Source organism: Chiroxiphia lanceolata, chromosome 18 (assembly GCF_009829145.1).
Source record: "Chiroxiphia lanceolata isolate bChiLan1 chromosome 18, bChiLan1.pri, whole genome shotgun sequence".
Taxonomy (NCBI): domain Eukaryota; kingdom Metazoa; phylum Chordata; class Aves; order Passeriformes; family Pipridae; genus Chiroxiphia; species Chiroxiphia lanceolata.
In genome coordinates, this window is record NC_045654.1 from 7264728 (window position 1) to 7282712 (window position 17985).

The 17985-nt window shown below is 44.3% G+C and overlaps 1 protein-coding gene across 2 annotated transcripts in view; it reads right to left on the minus strand.

The window, feature by feature from the left end:
• Positions 1–17985, minus strand: part of GRK3 (G protein-coupled receptor kinase 3) — a 66332-nt gene continuing 48347 nt past the window's right edge. Inside the window, exons 12-21 of one of the 2 annotated variants that reach the window (XM_032706065.1) lie at positions 17879–17973; positions 16925–17032; positions 14167–14233; positions 13878–13978; positions 12641–12707; positions 12098–12193; positions 9514–9676; positions 8608–8744; positions 7570–7683; positions 1–7047 (exon numbers count right to left, since the gene is read on the minus strand). In XM_032706065.1, the coding sequence (XP_032561956.1) occupies positions 6886–7047; positions 7570–7683; positions 8608–8744; positions 9514–9676; positions 12098–12193; positions 12641–12707; positions 13878–13978; positions 14167–14233; positions 16925–17032; positions 17879–17973 (1110 nt within the window). In that variant the 3' untranslated portion in view covers positions 1–6885. The remainder of the gene's footprint in view (positions 7048–7569; positions 7684–8607; positions 8745–9513; positions 9677–12097; positions 12194–12640; positions 12708–13877; positions 13979–14166; positions 14234–16924; positions 17033–17878; positions 17974–17985) is intronic. The other variant, XM_032706066.1, reaches the window with a different exon arrangement.

Below are 17985 nucleotides of genomic sequence, written 5' to 3' on the forward strand. Positions count from 1 at the left end.
CACACGCAAAGGACGGTTTTTATTGGGGTCTGGTCGTAGGAGAGCAGTTGTACTGACCAACACACAGAAGCAGCTTAGCTGTGCCAAAATAATCAGTTAAAAAAATACTGGTGGAAAGAACCGAGTGTGGCACATCCGCCACGACGGGCGAGGGCTGTAAACTCCGAGGACAGTCCGTGAGGAGCCCGAGGGACGTGCCACAGCTCACCCGGCACAGGGACCCTCCTCCCCACAATAAATATGGAAAGAGCCAAGTACATAAAACAAGGAATGATCTCATCGATACAATATCTAAAGTTATTTACAGATCCTGGCTTTGCTTACCATTAATTACACATTTTGGACAGGTTCTCTTTCGATCATTTCCCTCATCACGAGTAGCTGTTCGTGTGAATCTGCTCCTTTTTGTTTTGAAGGACCGAATGAGGCACTGCAAGTGCTCACAAATCCCCTCTCCAAGGATGCTCCTGCTTTATTCTGTTTTTCAGACTCGTTTTTATGTGCCATCTCACCTACTCTCCGCTCCCTCCCTTTCTCCGAGGAGAAAATCCCTGCTACAGCCAGGAAAGTCTCTTCCCAGCCCATACCTCACCCCAGTCCATCTCCTTTTCCAGTCTTGGAACACATTGTGTCAAACAAATCTGGACAAACCTTGACTCTGAACAACCACCTTCCTGCACCTGTCCCCAGGTTTTCTATCAAAGCCCTGCCTGGACACACCTCAGGCCAGCAACACCAGGCTCAGTGCTGTCCCCACTGTGTCCCCTTTCGGGGGGTGACACTAAGGAGCCAGAATGCCACCAGCACCAGCACAGTCTTACCTGTCATGGGGCTCTACCTCCCTCCAGGAGCAGCTCCAGCTCACCCCAAAATCCAGTGGGATCAGACAGGCATGAGAGGGTGAAATGGGAAAGAAGGCAGGGACTGCTCCAGGGTGAGGCAGGGATCCCTCCCCATGGCAGAAGCACAGCAGGGATCTCTCCTTGGCTCCAGGCAGCCCCTCAGCAAGGAGAGGGCTTCAGCAGCAGAAAAATGCCAGATTTCACCCCAGAGATGTCATGGGGATCAGCCCTGACCACCACAGACCTTCAGCTCCACTACACTGGCAATTAAGAGCATGCGCTGTAATACCTTGAGTATTCCTCAAACCACAGAGGCCATGCTCACAACTGGAATCATTTTTAGGAAATGGGTGATCTCCTGAATTTGGGGCTATTTCTGTACCTCACCTGGGAAGGAGGTACCAGGGTTGGCTCTCTACAGATGTGCCCAGTGGCAGCAACTCTCACAGTGACACCAGGAGTGGTACCCACAGCGAGGGGGTCCAGCATGGGGGTCACCTAAGGGATGGTCCCTGCAGGGTCTCAGAGTGCCTGCTCCCTTCCTGGGATGTGACACAGAGCAGGGTCCCGCCCTGGCCCCGACCCCCTGACAGACACCACTGCTGCCTCAGCAGGCTCTGGCCTGTTTTTAAGGATCGACTGATCACCCTCAAACACCAAATCCATCTCCAGTACGTCAATTTTGGTGACTGTGGCTGCCTGCAGCCCATCTCTGCCCTACACCTCAAATGGCCCCCACGCCAAGTTCTCCAGCTCCAGCACTGCTCTGGGCTCTCCCTCTGCTCACTCCTTACCCTTGGAATTAGAGCTGTGCACTTCCCTGAGCTGATGGCTGAGCTGTATCAAACATCAAGCTGACTCCTTGCCCCAATTTAGGTCACTGATTCTCATTAACCCAGCACAGACTCATATGAATAAACACTTGCTCTTGGAAGGCTGAAAGATAAGGGGGAAATTTAGAAATATCACATCAAGGGGTCGATCTGCAGGAGCTTTGCAGGTGCTTCTGCATTCATGAGCCACCTCAAGATAGTCCTGACAGAGCCCAGAGTCCCTGTGCCGGGAGACAAGGGTGAGCTGCACATCCTCAGGGAGACTATTCCCACTTTATCATGAAAAACAGAATAAAGCTGGCTGATCCTGCTTGAAAGGAATTGCCACTTCCATACGCATACGGAGCAGAAATTCTGTGGAATGTCAGAAGTTGGAGAAACATGTATTTAATAAATAATATAAAATGCTTTTTCTGTTAAAATAGAATTCTCGGGTTTATACCTACAGAGCATAGCAACCTTTACATAAACAAAATAAAGCTGAGTCTGTGGTGATTAGTTTAACACAAAATAAAAATACAATTTAACAATAGTATTAAAACAGCCAATGTTCCATCCACACAATATGTACACCATGGAATAGAAATCAACAGGAAACAAAAGTAGATTATCTTGAAACTCCTCAGACATTTGGATATACATCTTTTCTCTGTATATTTTAGATATTTTCCTTTTTTTTTTACAATATTAAAATTAATACTATGCTTTGTCAAAATACGCTTTTCAGGTTTTTTTTCTTTAATTTGTAGAACTGACTCATTCCTTATATTAATCAACACAACTAGAATTATTTACTGTCTACTGTACACTTCAAATAGTCCTTCCTCCAGGGATATTCTGGGTGTGAACACCTCAGAGCTGAAGGAGCCGTGTCACTGCCACGTGCTGAGAGGGGCACGGAGACACCCGTGTGCCAATGGCTGTGGGACGTGGAAATAAGGAACCTGGTCCTAAAGCTGATCAGCTGCCAGGGAAAGAGCAACTCAGAGCTCCAGGGATTTCACTCTTCATGAGCTGATTTACTGTAAACCCAAGGAATGTCAGTGCCGAGCCACCACAGTGCCGGGGCTCGGTCCTGCTCAGGAGGCAACATCAAGCCCTGAGCAGCTCTCCTGGGCACAACAGTGTCCACTTGGACAGGATCACCACCAAAACAGGTCTGTTTTAGCACAAAAAACCAGTGTTTCCATCACCTACACACTGCGCTGCACGCACCTGATTTATATCAAAACCAAACCCAACCTCATAATCCAATTTCCATTTTTTCCCCCTTGACAGAAGTGGGAAAAGAAAAACTTCCACTGGGTTTCTAAAGGGGAGGTGCTGAATCATGGAATATCCTGAGTTGGAGGGGACTCACAAGGATCATTGAAGTCCAACTCCTGGTCCTGCTCAGGATAACCCCAAGAATATGAGGAAAATCTGAATGTGACTAAGCCGAGGTCTATCCCTGGAGCTGCTCTCCCTACCTGCCAGGCTTCCCAGCTACACTTTCAGCTATTTTTAGCCTGCTCCAAGTTTTTTTGAAGCCTAATGGGGGGTGGGAGAACATACCAGGAATGTCAATCCAAGCTGGCTACACTCCAGCATTACTCCAGCTTATCTCACAGTAACAGTTTGGGAAGAACCTGTGAGCCTGTGGCTACAGGCTGTGCTGGACCAGGGACAAGAACAAGACATAAAGCTCAACACAACTAACAGGAAGAAGCTTTTACACTTGGAGAAGTGGACAGCCAACACTTGGGTGAAGGATTGAAAAAAAATCATAAATGTTCCTTTAACAGGTAAATGAATTTGCAAAACAGTTACCAAATAAAGCTGAGTAATAAAAATTTATACCTGCAATGACGAGACACCTGATCTGACCCGGTGTCCAAGGGAGCACCTGACTCAGTCAGGAGGCACCAGCCAAGCTCATCCCTGCTCCAAGTGGTTCCTCACTCTGCCTGCAGCAGGAATAACTGTGGCTTTGCTTCTCCTGCACTTAAATTTCTACTCATAGAAACCTGATTTTGGCCAGAATTCACTGTATCCCTATTACTCAAGTGAGACATTATGTACAGCAACTCCCACATATCAAAAAAGCACAGGGAGCAGGGGTGCAACTCCTCAAAATGCCCCAGTACCCCCAGCCCAGCTCTCTCCCATCCCATCACTCCTGCTGGCTTTCCAGGATCTGGCCCTACTGCATTTGCCAGCTACAAGGAATAATCAGGATATGATCCCTGCAGCCCTGGAGACACATGGATGTGTCAGGGGGTGTTTAATATGGCCCTATCCAGGTGTAATTCTCCATTTTGGAATATCAGAAACGATTCCTGCGCACACTTAAATCTTCAGTCCAGCTGATGCTTTTTTAAAGAACTTTCAGATAATTTGTTTAAAAGTCTGTTTAATCATTCACTCAGATGAGTGAATGCTGTGGATGCCTGAAGCTCTAATTTCTTTACTTCCCTGAACATTAACAAAAATACAACTCCTACAAATATGGTCAAAAGACAAGGTCGTGCCTGACGCTCTCCATGTTCAATGAGGGTTTTACACACACAGATGAAGACTCTCATGTAAAATGACACCATCAGGAACCTTTGTCCAAGATAAAAACTTCAGGGACTCTGGTACCTACACCAGGAAGGAGCAGTTTGGGGCAGTATCCAGGACTTCCAGCTCTCCCTCTGCACCAGCAGATCCAGTCCCTTTCACCAGAACCCCAGTTCTTACAGGGGTCCCAACGGGAGTCACTACGTAGTTTGTCACTACAATAATCTCTCCTTCTCTCCTAAGAGCAGTTACATATAAGTCAAATAAAGCTCCTATAAATTGTCAATAAATCAGTTGACTAAAGAAAACCAAATCTGTTACTGCCCCACTCTCACCGGAGATGGAGAGCTGACTGAGGGTGGACTGGGATGAGGCAGTAAGGACTGTGATAAGGATAGTCTGGGGCCATCCCAACTCCAAAATACAAGTAATTTCCTAAGTCAATACACAGCCTTCGTTTCATACACAATCTCTGGTTTTGAGGCACGATTTCCCAATTGCTGCCCTGTCCCTCCCCTCCTCACCGACACCAGCGCCCGGAATCTGCTGAGCAGAGACTGCCAGCAAGGAGTGAGAGTAAAAACCAGCCATGGAAAATAACTGAAGGAGAAGAATAGAACTGAAAGTGGACTAAGAAAGTACAAACAAGTTACACAAGAACCGTGAGCAGCGTTTAACACAATCTGAGGGGTTTTTCTAAATCAAGAAGAAAAATAAGAGCATCACATGATATTGTAGGGAGAGCTGAACAACACCCAGTGGCATGAGACATTTCCTATTCCAAACATTGTTAAATACCACACATAAGAGTCATAGAATCATTTAGGTTGGAAAAGACCTCCAAGATCTTTGAGTCCAACCTTTGACGCTGCTCCTTACAGAGGAGCTGAGATGCTCAGTGACACTTATCAGCAGGAATGACAGAGAGGCTGGTACCCTTCACACAAAATAATTTGGAAAATAAATGGGAAAAAAAAATCATTGAAAGTAATCACTGACTCATAGAAGGTATTTTCCAGAACGTTTTTCCTTTGATGAAGCCCCTGATGGTCAGAGAGAGTTTGCATGGGCTCTGCAGACAACCCAGCCCTACTTCTAGAAGCAAATACAGCCAACTTTATTACTTTTCTACAAGGAAAGAGGTCTGGAACTCTGTGGTTGTCTGACAGCAACACACACTTGCACACTTGGCAGATGGGGGAAGCTGTCAGGGCAATTTCTGCTCTCATTTACCAGACACAATTCCCATTGTCTTTAGGGACTATGAGAGTTGTACCTACATAGCTGGGAAGCAAATCTTCTCAAAGGTGTTCACTGAATCAGAAAAAAAGCTTAAATTCACCCCTGACCTCTCTCTTACAAACAATCACAACACCCAGGGCAAGGCTGACTTGATGAGCTTGAAGCTGTCAGACAGTTCAGGATTAGATCTTGACTTCAGCAAGAGTTCAGCATGACACAACTGATGCCTCAAGTAGAATTAATATAAACCGGGCATTTGATCAGCTCCTTCTGTCAGTACCTTCTCAGACTGTTTACAATGTGGACAGTTTGAACTCTTTAGCAGAGAAAAATCAAACATCCTTTCACAAGCTGAGCTGTGTGATATGTGCACGAACCTCCTAGGCCAAGCTACAGAGAAAACTGGGATATCTATGCTATGAGAACACACCTGTGTACAACAGAGAAGGATCCACGAGTCCCAGAACTGGAGTGATCCGGAATACGTACCGAGGTACCCAGACATTTGAACCCAGCACATGCACTAGAATGCATTGGATTTGAATAGTTTCTTTTTAATTTTTAAAAAGTGCAGTTGACCTGAAATGGAAAAGAACTGTCTTTATGTTCACTGTAAACTTGTCAAAAGGAATCTGCTCTTTAAAAACTGTGCTAAAATAGTCAATTTATACAACAGAGCACTAGATGAAGCTACCATAAATTCCTCTTCACCAATTATTACTCTATTGTGTCAGTTATAGTACTGCATATACGTAGAAGAAGCAAAACGGTGGTAGCTACTATTAGTGAGTACAACAAACCAAGGGAATAATTCGAGTTCAACGCTCCCATGAAGTAGCAATAACATTTAAACCACAGGACAGTTAGAATTCAGTACTTTGAAGTGCATAAGAGTCACACTGTTGATCATCAGCAGTATGGAGAAAGGTTATTATAGAGTCAGCAGTAATGGTTGGAAAGGACATGGCAACACGACAGAGTGAGGGTCATCCAACAGGGCGGCAGCTCCGGGTCTGTCGGTGTCACCATGGAGTGTCACCCCAGCCAGCAGCACCTGCGCCAGCCCCAGGCCTGGTGCCACCAAACGAGGGGATCGCAGGGAAAACAGCCTCTTCCTTCCATCAGTAGTTCCAGAGTAACGGAGCACATCCAGGTCCCCCCCGGGAGTGGGGACACGTGGGAGCAAGGAGCAGCCTCTACGCTTGGTGACTTCCACCGCTGCAGGAGCAGGAATCCACCCGCCACCCTTCCAGTCTTCACAGCCTCCACAGACAGAGTTCTGACATGATCCCACGCTGTAAACATCTAATTCCTCCTCTTCTAAGCACATCCCGCGTCCAGGATTGCACAAAGTCATTCGTAAGGATTCTGGGACACTCTGCATGTTCACCAAGTAGCTCTCCCTGCGTGAACGTGGTTCGTGTCTCCTACAGCCCATTGCTGTTCCTGTGGCTGAGCGGTGGCTTCGAGAGCTCTACAACTGTGGAGCGAGATTTATTGAGAAACTTCGGAGCCCGGCGCAGCAACCTCTGGGCCTCAGTGAAAGCTTCTGTCAGCTCTTTTTTCCACTGAACAAATTCGGGGTCACTCTGAAAGAGACACAGAAGCAGTTTGGCACTTCATCGTAACCGGCCAACAGCATCTTCTGTCTTACACAGCACCTTAAGGAGGTTATTTTAATTTTCCGAAGGAACAAGCAGCTTTGGGTATTGCCCATGTGCAGCCCTCGGCTTCTCCATCACCCCACCGGAGGCTGGACACAACGTTTTGAGGACTGCTGCACTTCCCCCTGGCAAACACATGAGCTACAGCAACTCCCTGCAGCGACACATGAGACAACAAGGCCCTCGGAGCCCACGGAGGTTGAGTGGTTTTGAAGTTTTTAGCTATTTAATAAACTGAACTCGTTTTGGCCCAAATACCATTGAAATCCATGACAGGAACTGGCACAGTTGCAGGTTTCCTGCTTCCAAAACCCTAGTGTGATAAACACTTCAGCTCTGCTTCACAAAGGGCCTTAGTTAACATGTAACAGGAAGACCTGAAAACTTGTCAGCTGTTTATCATATGCAAAACACTCTGATTAAGTTATCAAAAAACAAGTGTCTTACCTCACACTGTAGGACAAACTGTTTTCCTCCTTTAATTCTCAGTAAGATGCATTTCTTATCTTTAATTTGCGTTTCTTCAACAGATACTATCTGTTCCATTGTCAGCAGGTTTTGCTGCAGCATTTGCAAAAGAGCAGAGAATTAATTGAAAAAAAACCCCACTGCCCATCAAATAAAAGTCACTATCTCATTTTTCTAGACTCCCCACATGAATTAAGTTATGAACATTAAGATTCATTACACAAACATTTATTTCTGAAGGCTGGGTCACAAACTAAAGATAGATTATAAGGTAAGAGACATTTAACAAGGGGCTTGGTTGCTTCAACAGAGACAACGGAATATCAGCTCTGAAAGCCAGTAATGACAGCATGAAATAAGAATCTACAAATAGGTGTGTCTGCAAACAGAATATTCACTATTTTCCCTCCAGAGTTGCATATAATTTGATACATTTTCCAAGTATTACTGCTGCTAAAAATAAAAGCCAATCTTACTATTTCTAAGAGCTAAAAGGGAATATTTCAGCACTAAATACTTCCAAAGTGAACATACACAGCAGTGTGCAGGAAAGCTTTCCCTACAGACTGCAGAGGACACAATGCCTTAAAATTCCAAACCCTTCTTTAACTACATATACAAAATATCTGCCCTGCACATGAGCACAGCTGGGCTACACTACAGTCACTATAGCATTTTCTTGGAAACAAAATGCTATAGCATTGACACCTTACCAGTTTGTGTTTTTTTGTATAAACAGTCCAGAGGTCCTAAATGAAAAACAACACCATCAACTACCAAATTCCTTTAAAAACATAACAAAACAGAGTAAACAGGTTTCTCAAGTCAACTTTATGTCTCCTCCGTGCAGTGTAGCTACTGATTAACTACAGCGATGCTGGAGATAAGTTACTCAAATCCACAGGGCATTTACTGGGATAAACCATTTCCACAGGAGGAACACCTGGGCATGAGTCCTTAGATGTTCCTGCACCTCCACCTGCATTCCAGTGCTGCTCCCAGTGTAGCCTCACTTACCCGGGACTCTCCTTCTCCTCGCCACTCAAGCCGGTTTGGGAAGAGGTAAAAGTAACGACGCTGCCACTGAGTCAGGAAGGGGTTCCCCAATTTCAGCATGTATCCATGCATTATACAGTCCTTCCCCAGGGCATAATCTAAAACAAGAGGGAATATCAGCAAAGCAAATCAAGGTGCAACCTAAAAGCATCCTGCAGGGAGCTTCGTGGAGAAGGGACGGAGTCCTGGGCACGGGGCACTCAGTATGCACTCAGCAGGTTGAAATGCTGCCTGTGTGTACACACACAGCACCAGTTCTGCCTTAATTATATGGGCTGATGCACCTGCAGTGGAGTAACCAAGAACACATTTGGTTCTTAAAAAAGTATCTCAACAAAGAATGCTAAAAGAACTGGATATTGCTCTCCAAAGCCTGGGGGGGTTGATGCAAATCACAGGCTGCAGTTTTGCTGTACAGGACCTCCAGGGGCCCTTCTCAGCTCCTGATCACGAAATCAAACCCCACACACTGTGAGGGTGGGGAGGCCCTGGCACAGGTTGCCCAGAGAAGCCGTGGCTGCCCCATCCCTGGAATTGTTCAAGCCCAGGTTGGACGGGGCTTGGAAACAACCTGTTCTAGTGGAAGGTGTCCCTGCCCATGGCAGGGGGTGGAACGAGATGATCTTTAAGGTCCCTTCCAACCCAGACCATTCCATGATCTGTGATTCTATGATACTCTTTCCAAAGTGTGATGTCATCAGTCAGCATTTCAAAACATTAACAAACATCTTAAGCAACACGACAGTGACTAAACAAATTCTAACGATTCCCGGTGAATGACAGTCACGGGAGTGTGTGGTGTGGAACTCCAAGCACAGGAATTACTATCTAGGAGCAAAAGATGAGAGAAGTGTAAGGACAGATTACCTTCCTCGTGGCCAAGCTGCTTATTTTTAGCCCTTTTTCTGGCCTCAATTTTATCTGTGTCTGCATTTACTGCATCATAAACAGTTTCTGCTACTTCTTGCTGCCAACGCTCCGATATTACCAGAGGGAAGTTCTTATATAACTCCTGGTCACTATCAAGCAACTTGCAAGAGAAAAACAACATAAAAACCCAACATTTTAGTAACTTTCACTATTCTTACCCCCAACAGTTAATAATTATCCATACAATAAAATTATTTAAAAAGCTGTATTGAGCTCAAACCTTCACAAAACAAACAGATGCAAGCAAGAGAAGCACAGACACTAATCTAGGCAAAGATATTAATTTATGTGCAGATAACAGGCCACCTGCTCAAAACTTGTTTGGTTTGATAGCTCTAGCTAGCTCCTCACTCAACATTGCCCCATAATGTTCTCTAGACTTCACATTTAAATAATTACTCAAATATAAGCAGCAGTATTCTTAACTTTGTTGCATAACAATTTCCTCAGCACAAAAATTCCATGAATAAATGAAAAGATACCTTTTCCACAGCAATGCTTTCCATGCTTCCACAGCTGGGTTTTACATTCTTAATAATTATTCTACAAAATTCAGCAGCGTGTGCTACAGACCTCAATTTTTCTTGTTATAAGGATTCTTTACTCCTCTACCTTTGAGTCCTTAAATTGAATTGCACCGAAGGAAATTACGAAAAATTCTTCACCAAAAGGGTTGTCCAGCACTGAAACAGGGCAGTGGTGGAGTCCCCAACCCTGGAAGGGCTTAAAGCCATGTGGATGCAGTGATGCTGCAGCAGTTGCAGGAGCACGATAGGAAAACCTGGCTCAATTCTCCTTCTACAGCCAGGTCAGGCACTCCTGGAGTACATTATGTTCCTCCTTTCAGAGATCCACAGTTGTATCACAGCAGGAAAAAACACATAGAGAAGACTTCTCTGCAGTTCCAGGGACTTCCTACAGCACCCAAGTAAGGAGGAAAAGCCACAGGCATCCACTGCTGGCTCTCCAGCTGGTAATCCCAAAGCTCACGTGTTCTTCCTGGGGTCACAGGACACTCTGCAGGATAAATATAATCCCCAAGGGCCACGGAGCACAGCAAGGTGTTCAAACTGGTGTCCTCGGGCAGAGAGGGCTCCTGACACCTCACTGGCAGCTCTGGCTCCACTGACTCAGAGGCAGGAATTACCCAGTCCCCTAAAAAGGCCTGTGACACCCCAGGGAGGCTGGACCTGACATCTCTCACTGACTCATCCCTAAAAGTAAATTTATGCTATAGGTTGACTGAACTATTAAATCCTAAGATTAAACTGGAGGTGCTATGGCAGTGACCTGGGTATATGATTCACATCCAGTAACATGAATCCTCAATAATACATATTATTGAGCATATCTGATCCATCCAATAACCAGAAAGACCAACCGCTTTCTCCTTGCAAAAAGTTCCTCTGGATTCTGGCATTCCAGAATTGCAGAAGACTGGAATCCTGCTAGACTAACACTGAAGACATGGAGTTTTCTGGGATAAAGAACCTCCTGGGCTCTCTGCATTTCTCTTTAAACACATAAAATCTTTTCAGAGCCAACTTCTGTCACCACAGCAGGTGACACTGACAGACAAGCTCCTTTTCAGGCTCTGTGAGTACTCAGTGTGGCTTTTTGCTTACAAAGTTTAGAGTAATTAGTTTCTCCCCTGACTCACTTCTGTAATAACAAGGATAAGGTCTGATCTACTGCAGAAATGTCTGATGAAAAGAATGAAGAGGACAGAACCAAGAAAAGCACTGACTCACTTGCTGTCCCAAAGTCCCAGAGAAGCTCCAGAGAGGGAAGATATTCACAGGGGGGTCACACCACCTTCATGTGAGTCCTAAAGGGGCCAGCAGTTTCAACTTCTTTTTTTTTTCATTTATATTTTTTCATTAGATTTTTGATAATACCAGAACCTGAAAGTTTCTTTTAGCACTTTTCTAACTTAAAACATTGCTAACATCAATACACAGTTTGTCATTTTTGAGAGTTTTCCACTGCACTCTCTGACCACTAAACTATTAAAATAACGTTTAGTTCAATTTATCCAAGCTATCAGAAACTAATCACAATTTTTAAACCTATAAACCATCAAGTGTTCTTGAAAACATGAGGCTTTCCCAATTGTCTTCTGACCATTTGAAATATTTGGTTTGTCATAAAAAACCTGCCAGAGCTCAAGGAGGAGCATTTGGACAACGCTCTCAGGGACATGGGATTGTTGGGTGTCCTGTGCAGGGCCAGGAGTTGGACTTTGATGTGGGTCCCTTGCCACAAGGGTATCCATGACCCTATGACACTTCTGACAGGAAGGCAGATTTCAGTCAATTTAAAACCCTAAGGACTTGGCAAACAACAACCCAGGGGATCATCCCAAGGTATCTCTTTGGTACCAGCACGGATCAAGTTTCCCAACCTGAAGGAATTCCTGGCACATCCAGCAGCCCTGAAGCAAAGGAATGCCATGCACACATGGAAAGTCAAGCACAGCAGTCCCAGTGCCACCCTTCACCTCTCACTGGAAGCTGAGTACCTTAATGCCTTTAGTGTCCTCTTCATCAAACGACCCGATATCGAAAGCATCTGCTGCATTCACTTCTCCCCGGGGAGGAATCAGTGGAGGAGGGTACTAGAAATTAAAGCAGCATAATTAAAGACAACATAATGGACATTATTTAACTCCATTCTGTAAGTTGTACACAGACTTTTTATTTTTTTGCACAAATGATACATGGCTATACAAGAGCGTGTCCCTTGAAATTAAACTTCTGTCCAAAGTTGCTGCCACTCTTTAATAAAAGCTCCTTCAAAAATCTGGGGAAAAAACTCTCCAGTTTAGAGATGGTTAAGCTGAAGAAACCATGCAGCCATTTGACACTGAAAAAATCATAATTCACTACTGAGATCTGTAGTGATGAATATTCAGCAGCTTTCATCAACAACCCTCCACACATTTGTGCCAGTGAGCACATGTGCTAGGGATTGGGATCCTGAAGTTTTCTGTCCATTACCTGTTTGGCTTATTTTCCTGCTACTGTTAATCAAGTAAGCTAAAATTACTGTCTTCATCCTTTACCTTCTGTAAATAGACTTGCTGCCAATCAATGCCTTTGAAGAAAGGATGTTCTTTTACTTCTTGTGCGCTGCAAAATAAAAATGAAGTCAACAAACGAAAGGGCTTTTCAAATGCATTCAAGAAATACAAAGCCTTCAAAGGTCACATTTCTATCACTTGAAAACATCAGGGAAATGCTCTTTTTTGCAAGGAAAAAAATAAAAATTCCAAAGTAAACAACAGGAGAAAAGATTTTCATATGGAAACACTCAGAATAGTGCTGCAGGGCTGGCAGGGAAGCACTCCTGAGGGCAGCCTATCATTTCAAACAGCAAAGGATATTCCTCTGCTGTCACATCCCAAACGCTGACCTGTGTCACATCCCAAACATTGAGCTGTGTCACATCCCAAACACTACTTGTATGTAACCAGATTACTTCACACCATTTCACATTACACAAATTTTATGGGAAAATGAGCCACTACTCTTGATAGACCCCAAGGAAAAGCAATCTCAGGTCATTATCAAAGAAGACTCCAAGACAAAAACCCTCTGAATCTCCCACTGGAACTGGAGCCAGCCTCAGGCTCAGGGCCATCAGTTACCTGTCATCACACATCCCCAAAGGTTTCTCAACAGTTGTTTACTTCTCTCCTTGTTTACTTTCCCAGTCTCACATTGGTTTCTTAAACAGTTGATAACAACAATCTCATGAACACCTACAACAAGGTGAGCTTGGCAGGAGCAAGGAGTATTTGTAGTCAAGAAACCAAAAAAAAAAAAAGCCTTTTCCTTAGAACCATGAAATGACACAGGTAGCACCAGCAATATTCACAGCTTCTTTCCTTTGGGATTGGGATTTTTTTTTCTGTGTAACATGTTCCTATCATTACAGATAAAATATAAGCAATAAATTTTCCTATCAGTTTGTCTGAGTCAAGTCATATGATTTCATGCCAAAACAGATCAGGCAAAACCAGAAAAACAACCCAGGGATGAGAAGTAGGAACACCACCCAATGTAAGTATGACTGCAGGGAACTCAGGGGAAGGCTTTAAGGACAGAAATTGTCCAAAAAACGTGTCCAAACCAAAGGAAGCTGAAATGTAATTCCATGCAGCAGTACTTTTTAATGTTCTCTTTCCAAAATTAAAATCCTCACAACAGGAAGCAGATTTTTATTTGAAATGAATTCACTCATTGACAGAGAAGTGGAAATTTTTCAAGGCAGTGGTCCAAGGAGAAGACAACACCTACCTTCTTCCTTGGCATCCAAGCCTCTTGCTCACATCCCGCTGCAGGAGCCCTTCCAGAAGGGACTTCAGTTCAGGAGAAAATGAGTCTGGGAGCTCCACATTCTATGAGGAAAGGAAGTACAAAGAGATATTTCATGATGGAAGTCGTGTGATCTGATTTCTTTTCTTGGAGAGTGTTTGTAAACAACTCTCCCATGTGCAAATACAGCTGTGTACAGGTGTGTAGTTCCAGTTTTTAGGGGAAATAAGAGTTTAATAACATGGGGAGTGTAACTGTGCCCAGGCCTTACCACGGTGAGCGTCATCCGGTCGATCTCATGCTTATCTTTGGTTTTGTGCTGCCTGAAAGGACTGTGCCTGTGGAAACAAAAAAAAACAAACCACACTAATAAATGACAAGCCACAATGTATCAGAGTATTTTAGCTGTGGCAAACCCAGGAAAGCATGCAGCATCCTGTTAGCCCCATCCTTCCCCCTCATAAATCCTGTCCTGTAGGACAATCTGTCTGGTTACTCCACAGGAAGGTGGGAAGAAGGTTGAGTGATTCTCAGACACAGTCCTTAAAGATGTGTTTCAAATGCCTCACCAAGTAAATCTGTCTTCCAAATACTTGAACAGTTTCACCTAACAAGGAAACTCCGAGCAGCCATCACACAAAGGGGTTTAAAAACACGGATTTATATATGGAAACTGAACTCATCGCCCCTCTACAAGGGAGAATGAAGTAAAACCTCCAAGTAAGCAGATGAAGGAGAGGGTAATCACAGATCCCACAGCATCAGCCACTGGGAAGATATTTGATGCTATCTGGTACATTATCAGCTTTTTCCCTTTCCTGCTTTAAAATTCTGGTTTGAGTTTGACTTTTCCTTTAAACTATAGAAGACCATGAAACATTAGAGATTTTTCACACAGTCCTTCATCAACAGCATGAAAGAAAGAAGCAGCATTGTAGTATGAGATTTTTTAATTAGATTTATGAGGGGATGATATTTTTCAAAATCAAAACTTATCAATTACATTAATTAGCTATTCTAATGCCTTTTGTCTTGCCACATGGCAGTGTGTACCAGCATGTTTCAACTGGAGACCTGCTACTCCAGAGTTATTTTCCTTTTATCCTCAAAAATGTTCTGATGAATGGATCTGATGGACAAACCAGGACTTCCATTTGTCTGTTTTCAGGCATGACAGGTAAGAATAAATGGCTCCCACACAGCCTCCTGTACTCTGACAGTGAGGCTCTGAGTAGATCAGGGAAGCAAATGACTCACTAGGGACTTATGGGTAGATTTTGTGCCAGACTAAATTTACTAAACACCAAGAAATGGCACCATGTGCCCAACCCTTGTTTTGGGATGTGTTTTAATTGGCTTCAGAACAGATGAGGAAGGATAGTTCACAGTGAATAATGCTCTGGCTTCTGGCCGACCACCGATACCACCCCACACATCTCTGTCAGGGAGAACCACAGCCCAAAAGACTGAGATCTCCCTGAGCCAGCCCGAGTGTCTGTGGGAAATGGGATCATTTATCCCTGTGCAGTGTGTTTGTCACACAGCTTCGATCCTGAGAGGGAAGGGCCATGTCACAGTCAGCTGGATGCCCTAATCCTGTGCCCAACTGACTCAGAAGAAAAGGTCTCCAAGACAGGATGAGGAGTCCACAGTGATTCTCTCCAACTCCCTGACAGGAGGGTGGAGCCAGGGGGAGGTCGGGCTCTGCTCCCAGGGAACAAGAGACAGGATGAGAGACAAGATCTCAAGCTGTGCCATGGGAGGTTCAGGCTGGACACCAGGAGGAATTTTCTCATGGAAAGGTGGGCAGGCTTTGGAAGAGGTTGCCAGGGAGGTGGTGGACTCCCCACCCTTGGAAGTGTCCAAGAAACAACTGGACGTGGCACTCAGTGCTCTGGGCTGGGGGACAAGGTGGGGATAGGTCACAGACTTGATAATCTTGGAGGACTTTTCCAACCCCGTTCTGGAATTCTGTGTGTGACAGATGGTCTCCTCCCTCCTCCCAGCAAACCCAACCCACCGTGTCCTGCTTCCTACAGAATTCTTCAATTAATATTCAACAGAGCACTGCTCCCAGCTACACTGTCTGTACTTTGAAATAGATGTTTTTGGCAATTTAAACACCATTTATTTATTTGCACACTTATCTAGTCTATTTTGTGCACTATTTAATGTTAAATTGATACAGCTCGAGAGTTCAATTCACAAGTTTCACACTGACCTTCCTTTGTACAGTGTATGCACAGAGATAAGAGCTTATAATTAATTATAGTTAATTATGTGTGAGGACACAGGATGATCTAATGACCAATCTTTACACAGAAGTACTGCAAAAAGCTTACAAGATTTCTTCTGGTTTGCCATTAACACTGAAGTTGTCATTTCCAACAAGCACTTGCCCATCAGTGCTTGTTGACTGCTCAGATAAATCCTGTGGTATTAATCAGTTCTACACACATAAGTTTAATAAGAAGGTAATTGCTGGTAAAGCTGTAATTACCATGTACCTTTGGACACTGATAGGGTAACAGGACAGATTCAGTACATGGAAGAATTCAAACTTTGTACCTGACCCAAACTCTGAAGGAGGGAAGGCTGAGTATCCCATAAAAAGGGACCAGTACAGCCAAGAGTTTCACCACAACAGCAGTTCTTAGGCATAAAATGAAGCCCATAATTTAATAGGGCTGCTCAGAGCACTTGAGCAGTGAGTAACATCACAGCATTTAAAATACTATCAGCTGCCAAAAGATGAGTAAACTGCTGTCAGTAGCAGTCAAAGAGCAGATAGAGCATCTGCCTTCCTCATGTCCCACACCTGCACCTGCTACAGGACACAGGGTTGGGTTTGGTTTGATTTGCAAGAGAAAAGCCTGGCTTAGTCTCACGTGCAGATGTGCTCTAAGCTGCAGAGTGGGAAGTCAGGTATCATTTCAGGTAATCTGTAACACTTCATGTATTAGCATTTGAAGGGACAGATGATGAGCAGGCCCAGGCTCAAAAGGGAAAGAAGAAGAGCCTTCACTCACCCCCTCAGCAGTTTGAACAACATGCAGCCCAGGGAGAACCAGTCGGCACTGCTGTCGTAGGCTGTGCCCTTCTGGAGCACCTCGGGGGCCATGTATCCGTGGGTACCTCTGCAGGGCAGAAGGGGAAAAAAGCTTCATTACAACCAACACTATCATTAAAAAAAAAAAAAAAAATCAGTGTTTTCTCAATAAGACAGTCTAATTTTAAAAGAATTCATTTTAACCATGATTTTATTTTGCTTTCAGTGGGTTTCCTATGTTTCCTTTCACCTGCGCTTGGGTGACCACAGGACCCCTCCTCCCAAACTCACTGCTGGGCACCACTAGAAGAAGCCACCAGGTATTGCTTTTACCCTCGACACAATCAAAACATAAGAACTTTTTTCAAGAAGCTACTGAATTGCAAATCTTTTGAGGTGTGACAGGCTGGAGCTTTCCTTTTTGCATAAATTATGAGACTAAATCAGGGCAAATGAGGACCTAAGAATAAAACATGTCAGGTAAGATGTGAATCTATACACAACCCCAGAAAGTCAGATCCCAGTTAAGACCCAATGCCAAGAGGCAGAATGGAACCAAATCTACCTCCAGTTCTACAAAGATCCAGAAAGACACAATAAGTCCTGTTTTTTAGTCAGTTTTGGAATATTTAATTATCCATTTAGGACAATTAAAACAATCTGGTACTTTAACTCAGTCAGGTTCTTCTCTGAGCAGTGAATCATTCCAAAATAATGTGTCATCTCCCAGCCATGCCTACACATCAGCTGCTACAACTGTGCAGGAAAACAGGGAGAGGAGACTAAAAAACCCCATTAGAGCCTCCAGCTTAGCAAGTCTGGGCCACACATGTGTCATTTTATTCCTTCAGGCAAAGTTAAATTATAAAGACAAATTCAAGACGTATTTAGCACTACCTGTACATGCAGCAGAGCTCCCAGACACAGTACTTACACACTGGCATGTGGCTTCTTTTTGGAGAAATCACAAGCCAGCCCAAGGTCTGATATCCTCACGTGCCCGTGTTCGTCCAACAAGATATTTGCAGGCTGGAAATCAGA